The sequence below is a fragment of the Cannabis sativa genome, chromosome X (genome assembly GCF_029168945.1).
Source record: "Cannabis sativa cultivar Pink pepper isolate KNU-18-1 chromosome X, ASM2916894v1, whole genome shotgun sequence".
NCBI lineage: Eukaryota > Viridiplantae > Streptophyta > Magnoliopsida > Rosales > Cannabaceae > Cannabis > Cannabis sativa.
The window spans coordinates 68530619-68538458 of NC_083610.1; the positions used below are offsets into that span (position 1 = coordinate 68530619).

Below are 7840 nucleotides of genomic sequence, written 5' to 3' on the forward strand. Positions count from 1 at the left end.
ATGGGGTTCGGGCTTCGCTGCTGGCTGGCCGGCTTGGTGGGGATCGCAGATTCGATCGAACATAGGCTGGGCTGGGCTGGGCTTGGATTTGATTTGATTTTGTTCAGATTTATTAGGTTTTGGTTTAATCTTCATCTTTGTTTTTTGTTATCTATTCTCAGATTTGCTTTAGAATTTTTTATCTATGTACATTGTTTGGCATTAGTGTTCAAACCCATTTGATTGATTTTTAGAGAACATTATCACAATTCACCATTGAAGTTTTGGTTTTTAACTTTTTTTTTGTCATGAAATTAACCTGCAAAAAGAGAAGCAATTGAAGTTTTAGATTTTAAATTTTTTTATGCCTCTCGTAACTAATCTGCCAAAGGAAAAAAATAGAAATATTTTTTATTTCAATACAAGATATTCAGTTTATGTTTTATTCTAAATAATATTCCTATTTAAGATTTAGTATATAATTGTTGCATTAATAAGTTAATTAAAATTATTTATAATATATAAAATTTAAATTAAAAAAATTAAATATTATTTTTTTAGAATAACATTTCAGATAGTGGCCCTTGTTGTGGGTCCCTATATCTCCAAAAATAACAATAAGGTATATAAAAAAAAAATATAGTGACACTTTTTGTGTGTTGCTGTTACTTTTTTAGTCTGACAAAATCTGACTTTAAATGCTTATAGTGACACGCAGAGATTGACTATAAAAGGGTTCAGTGACACGCGTGAAGTGTCACTAAAAACAGTCTTTCCAGTCACCCTCGTTAGTGACGCGCGGTGAAGTGTCACTAAATAGATTTAGAGTTACTCAATGTGAGTCACTAAATCTCAATTTTCTAATAGTGATTATTGCCGCTATTTTTCGACGTTAAGAACTTATCTGTATCAAATTGAACTTTTTGAAGACCTTTGCCGTAAATTTTCCTAAAAAAAAGTTGCTACATAACATTTAAGTGGCATTTAGAAGTAATTGATAATTATTAAGTAGCAAAATTATTATAATAATTACACTATTTTAAAACATAAAATGCCTTTAAATTTCAAGTACTAATTACGTATGAATTTTTTTATTTTTTATATTTAATAAATAAGGTTGCAATTACATAGATAATAACATTATGACTTGTTTGGAAGTATGTAATTATAAAGTAGTGTAATACTACTTAGATTAAAAATACAAGGTATATTAGAATTTTAGATGTTACGTAGTATTCAATATGAATTTTGATTTTTATATTTGATAAATGAGTAAATAATTATATAAAAAATAACATTTTATCTAGTAATTACTCCCTATTACAATCAATTTTAATTATAGAGTGATTTTCCAAACACAGTCTTACTTACTTTAAACTTCAAAATTATACCAAACACTGAATTCTTAATAATGTTTTGTTTGGATGCTATTTGGCGGTTAAACGTACAAAATATTCAAAATAAAGGACAAGAAAAAAACCTCGTCAATCACTCACTTTCGGAGCAACCAAGTGAAGATGCTCTTGTGCCAAATCAAACTAAAGACAATCACAGCACCAAAGGTAGCTATAACCCATGGAATATTATGTTTGATTTGTGGAAAGAAGAATCCTAAAATTCCCAGAATTACACACACAGATAATATATATATATATATATATATATATATATATATATACTTCATTATGTAACAATATACGTACTCAATTTTGAAAACAAAGGCATCATGAGGGGACTGAAAATACATTACCATTACCACTACTCTTCTGTTTTATCACTAGTGATAATTTGGTGTGTGAATATTAATAATCTGATGATTAGGGTGAGTAATGGGGAATACTTGATTGGAGTTGGGAGCTACGACATGACTGGTCCTGCAGCTGGGGTCAACATGATGGGCTATGCTAACATTTACCAAACCACTGCTGGTGTCCATTTTCGACTACGTGCCAGGACTTTCATAGTGGCCGATGAGGATTCACAGGGTCCCAGGTTTGCTTTTGTTAATCTTGACTCTGGAATGGCTTCACAACTCGTCACCATTAAACTACTGGAAAGGATCAAATCAAGGTATAGAATATAGATGTTAGATAGAGAGATAACTTACTTTGGTTATGTGAATGTGATATAATATATATAGAGAGAGAAATTACAATTAGCACCCTCTTATATGTCAATATCGCTATTGGTCGAAGTAAGTATTAAGTCTCACATAGTTTAATATAATAACTTTTAAAGAATATAGCTATCCATTCGCAAAGCGACATATCTAAGCATTGCGCACTACCTGCGCTTAATAAGAATACTTATATATATATATATATATATATATATGAAAATTTAAGTTAGACACGGCAATATGACTTGAAATGTGTACAAAATAAAATGGATTTGGTTTAGGTCATTTTCGGTTGACATGACTGACCTATTTATTAATCGAATCATTTTCGGGTCGACTCGTCTAACTCGTACAACAATAACCTATATAAGAGTATAAACTCTTAAATTTATTATATTCATTACATGTGAACATGTTAAATTTGTTATAACATATTATATAAATAGGTTAATCAAGTCAGGTTAGATCAATTCACTTATAAAGGGGTTGGGTTTAGATTTTAATTTCTGATAAGATTAATGAATGTGTCAACTTTGAGTTTACTATTTACTTGTCATACTTTAAGCCTGACACGGCACGAACACGAACACAACCTATGAACATAAATTACCACCCTGACATATTTGATGAGGTTGTTGAACAGGTACGGAAATTTATACAGAGAAGAAAATGTGGCAATTAGTGGTATTCACACACACTCAGGACCCGGGGGTTATTTGCAGTATCTGGTTTACTCTGTTACATCTCTTGGTTTTGTACAACAATCATTTGATGCTATTGTAAATGCAATTGAGCAGAGCCTAATTCAGGCTCATGAAAACCTTAAACCAGGTTCAATTTTCATCAACCAAGGTGATAATTCTTTTTTTTTTTTTATAGAACATATATATATATATATATATATAACAGGACAGGGTGATTCTAACATTTAAATATTATTATACACTTACAGGGGATGTAGAAAAGGGAGGAATAAACAGGAGCCCAAGTGCTTATCTGCTAAACCCAGAGGAGGAAAGAGGTCGATACAAAAGCAACGTTGATAGCTTAATGACACTTTTGAAATTTGTGGACAGCGCAAGCGGTAAGAGCCTTGGAAGCTTCAACTGGTTTCCCACGCATGGAACCTCAATGACCAAAAACAACAGGCTTATCAGTGGTGACAATAAGGGCGCTGCAGCAAGGTTCTTTGAGGACTGGTTTGCTGATTCAACTACTAATAAATCATTATCAACAACCCCAAGTAATTCTTCCCCCCCTTTTTTTTTATAAAATATATCTTCCCTTCTTGTTTAACTTAACTTTCATAGGTTTTTTTTTTTTTTTAATTAAAAAACTCCTTCGAGGGATGTTTAAATTGAAAATGAAGTCATTTTTTAATTTAAAAATTCTTTTTGAAGAAATTAGAATTTGTTGCTTTTTTTCAAAAAGACTTTTCACATGTTATTTTTAAGATTAAAATAATTTACATAATTTTTAATTTATTTACAATTCATTTTTTAATAATATGGAAACACTTTCAAAAATATTTTTTATTAAATTTTTTTTTATATAATAGTTATTCAAAAAGTAAAAATAAGTCAAAGCTCATATTTATTTTATACTTCTAACTACAAGAGCATCTCCATTGGTAAAAAATTAAGAGATGCTTGCTTAGGTAGATAGATGAAGTGACAAAATATTGAGATGTTATACTATTAGAAGAAAAAAATACTATTATAAAAATATGTGTGAATGCTCTACAGTAGCATTGATGCTATCAATATTTTTTTAATAAAAAATTAAAACTAAAAAATTATTGTTGCTATAAAATTAAATAATAATGTGTGAGATGATAATTATAATATTTTTAAAAGTGATATACTATTAGAGTGATTTTAGAAGTAAGAGTGTCAAAAATAATAAAAAATAATATTTATAGTTGTCATAAGTAACACATCATTCTAAAATATTTTTTTTTTATTTTATTTTCTTTCTCATTTATATAAGATTTGATACATTTTTTTTTATAAAAAGTACTCCATAGTTGACAATTGCAAAATTTATCCCCATGATCTTTTATATCATATTTTAAATATTAAATTAATAAAGTTTCTGGTTAAAAATAACTTTTTTTCTTTGGAAAAAAAAAAAAGAAAATGTATGTTTTCAATAGACAACTTCTATTGGAGATGTGTTGAAGCTTAGACAAACTATATAATGACCTTTTTTTTTTTTCCTTGGGTGCCAAATTCTATAAATTGTTGTTTGTTTGATTAAGTTTTCTATGGCTCTGCTCTGCATATAAGATATTGGTAAGATAGTTGAGAAAGCGCATCGAATTAAAGCCACTGGAGGAAGGCTATGCGGTGAAACGACAAGCAAAGGGTTTAAGGTGAGAAAAAACGACGGGTCACTATTCGTGGGAGCTTTTTGCCAATCCAATGTAGGAGATGTCACACCAAATGTGTTGGGAGCATTTTGCACTGACACTGGAAAACCTTGTGATTTTAATCACTCCTCTTGTAATGGCGATAACCAAATTTGCTTGGGCCGTGGACCCGGGTACACATTTTTTAATGTCAACTCTAATTATAATGTACATAGTATAACAACATATCTATTTATAATGAGTGGGAATTTCTTCTTTGGTTTTCCATGGTTAACAGGTATCCAGATGAAATACTGAGCACCAAGATCATTGGCGAGAGACAGTTTCAAAAGGCTGTTGATCTATTTACTTCGGCTACAGAACAAGTGAGTGGGAAGATCGATTATCGTCATGTGTATCTTAATTTCACTAATATTGAAGTTGAGTTAGATAACAGCAACAACAACAACGTAGTCCATACCTGTCCTGCTGCTCTTGGACCAGGTTTTGCTGCTGGAACTACTGATGGACCTGGTTTCGCTGGCTTTCAGCAAGGTGATAAAGAGGTCAGTCATCATACATATTATATTTATATAATTATAATTATAATCTTAATCTCTTCATATTACTTTTTTTTTCTTCTGAAAATTACAGATAAGTGAGAAGTGGAGAAAAGAAAGGGACATATTGAAAAAACCAAGCCAATATCAAGTGGATTGTCAGCACCCTAAGCCAATTTTGCTCGACACTGGTGAAATGTTTGACCCTTATGCATGGGCGGTAAGACTCTACATATAGCAAAGATAATTAACATTAGAAAATTATAGAGTTGATATCAATAATTTAATATATTAATGGTATGGTTATATATATACATAAAAATATGCATGCAGCCTGCGATTATTCCAATTCAAATGCTAAGGTTGGGAAATCTGATCATACTTGCTGTTCCAGGAGGTTGGGTTTCTTAATTATAAAATAAGAGCATGATGAATTTCTTGCCGTTAATTAATCTTTTTTCTTTAATTATTTCTGAGTTACTGGAATTAATAAATTGCAGAGTTTACTACAATGGCCGGGCGACGGCTAAGAGAAGCAGTTAAGGAGACACTTATAAGCTATGGTAGAGGTGAATTTGAAGACGACACACGTGTTGTTATAGCTGGTTTATCGAACACTTATTCACAATACATTGCTACTTTTGAAGAATACACACAACAACGATATGAGGTAATAATTATAGTAAAACTTATCATATATATATACATATAAAATATTTGCGGCTCGTTTGGTGGGCGTCCTATTATACTAAATAACAAAATATAGTATTGTATTAATTATTTCTACTATAAATTTTAATACAATATGAATTTTATTATTTAAAGATCATAATTTGTATTAGCTTGTATTATAATATTTAAAAATGATCCAGGGTTTGGATCACAGGTCAAGTCCAGATTTGAGGTTTGTGTCAAGGTCTAAGTTCGAGTTCAAGTTTGGGTCTGGGTCCAAGTCTAGAGTCAACAGTTTGGGTCTAGATCCAAGGTCGGGATCTATGGGTCTTGGTTCAGGTCTAAGGTTGGAGCGAGGTCCTAATTCAGATTTGGGTTCGGGACTGTGGCCAAGATCCAACACCGGGGCCGAGGTCCGAGACTAGGTTTGGGTATAGAGTCTGGAGTTTGAGTTCAGGGTCCTAGTCCAGGGCCAGGGTGAGGTCCTCATCCGCGTTTGGATTCGGGACTAGGACCGAGATCCGAGACTGTGGTTGAGATTCGAGATCGGGTTCAGATCCGGAGTCTAGGCACCGACGGAGGGAGAACCTAAACATATTAGGGGGACAAATTGTAAGATAATTAATTTAAGAGGGGCTAATCAATGTATTTAATTTTCTTAACAAATTTTATACATGTAAATTTTTCTTTGGGAGGCTACAATTAACCTCTGTAACCTTCTAATTAAGTGGCTTGGTGCCTAAGTCTAGGTCTGGGGTATTGGTTCAGGTTCTGAGGTCAAGGTTAAGGTCTGGGTCTATATTTGGGGGTCGAGGTCAGAGTTGGGTTTATGATAAATATTATATAATTTTACACCACCTATTAATAAAGTCAATACCAAATATATATAGTATGGTATTAAATAATACAATACTTATAATACAATGTATTAAACGAGTATATGACTCATTGTTATATATACACAATCATCCTCAAATTAATTTACTTTCAGGCTTCTTCAACTCTCTATGGTCCTCATACATTGTCAGCATATCTCCAAGAGTTTAAGAAATTAGCGAAAGCAATGGCAACTGGAGAAACAATCAGCAAGGGTCCCTCTCCACCTGATCTTTCCACTATCCAACGTAGAGCCCAGATAGGACCATTTGGGGATTCACCACCCTCAGGAGTGAAGTTTGGTGATATGAAAGAGGACATAAAAGTACCAAAGAGAGGGTTCTTTAAGAGAGGGGATCATGAGAACAGACCCTATGCAACATTTTGGAGTGCCAACCCAAGCTATGATCTCTTGACAGAAGGAACTTTTGCTGTTGTAGAGACTCTTATTCAAGGACAGGGGTGGATTCCAGCTTATGATGATGATGATTTCAGCTTGTTCTTTAAATACAAATTGGATGAAAGTGGTTTGTACAGCTTAGCTAATATAGAATGGGATATTCCAGATGATGTTATGCTTGGTGTGTACAGACTAAGGCACTTTGGCTCGTCAAGGAAAGAAAAGGACTCCCCTATCGTATATTTTACCGGCGCATCTAGTGCATTTGCAGTACTATCATAAGTATGAAACCACAATAATATATTCTCTTTGATTTGCAAGATCTCATCTCACCCTCATTGGCCAGCTAATAACAATTACCAATGTGTTGTTGAGTTGATCCATAGTACTGCAAACCATAATATTTATGTTCTATATTGTGCAGAAGTATAACCTATATTTATTAATCAACAATGTATATATATATATATATATATCTATAATCATAACTCTATAAAAGAGAATATGTGTTTTGGCTTTCCAAAGTAAATTACAAAAAAATTACTGATTTTCTTTGTTAATTACTATTATATTCTTTTATTTAATGGTAAGAATAGTTATAATTTTTTCAAATATAATTTGATTATATAATTAGATAACAATAGACATAGATTAGAGAGTTCCATTTTATTTTTTTATCATTATTAGTAATTTTTTTAACAATATCATTTGTTATATATATATATATACACTAGGTGAATGTTACGTGCCGAGCCACGTAAATATTAGTTTTATTTAAGATTTAGGTTTCTTGGTTTTTTTTTTAGATTTTAGTAACTAAAGGTATGATTATATGAATGATTTGTTTTATTAAAGTAATCTTTGTGTTATTGTACTTGATTAGT

The 7840-nt window shown here is 31.6% G+C and overlaps 1 protein-coding gene and 1 long non-coding RNA gene across 2 annotated transcripts; one reads left to right on the plus strand and one right to left on the minus strand.

Annotated features, from left to right (window-relative positions):
- Positions 1-1518: 1518 nt before the first annotated feature.
- LOC115714053 (uncharacterized) lies at positions 1519-3185 on the minus strand. Its single transcript, XR_004011021.2, has 2 exons — positions 3049-3185; positions 1519-2029 (listed from the first exon to the last, which is right to left on the minus strand). It is a non-coding gene; the product is annotated as an uncharacterized LOC115714053 (long non-coding RNA).
- LOC115714045 (neutral ceramidase 2) lies at positions 1793-7454 on the plus strand. Its single transcript, XM_030642570.2, has 9 exons — positions 1793-2049; positions 2742-2950; positions 3051-3341; positions 4387-4642; positions 4747-5014; positions 5103-5228; positions 5342-5405; positions 5509-5678; positions 6672-7454. Exons 1-9 carry the CDS (start codon positions 1793-1795, stop codon positions 7236-7238), a joined length of 2208 nt encoding a protein of 735 aa, XP_030498430.2. The 3' UTR covers positions 7239-7454.
- Positions 7455-7840: the final 386 nt, after the last annotated feature.

Coding starts and splice junctions, on each gene's coding strand:
- LOC115714045 (XM_030642570.2), top strand. CDS start 1,793: ATGATTAGGGTGAGTAATGGGGAATACTTGATTGGAGTTGGGAGCTAC. Junction 2,951..3,050: donor TTCAATTTTCATCAACCAAG/GTGATAATTCTT, acceptor ATACACTTACAG/GGGATGTAGAAAAGGGAGGA. Junction 5,015..5,102: donor TTCAGCAAGGTGATAAAGAG/GTCAGTCATCAT, acceptor TGAAAATTACAG/ATAAGTGAGAAGTGGAGAAA.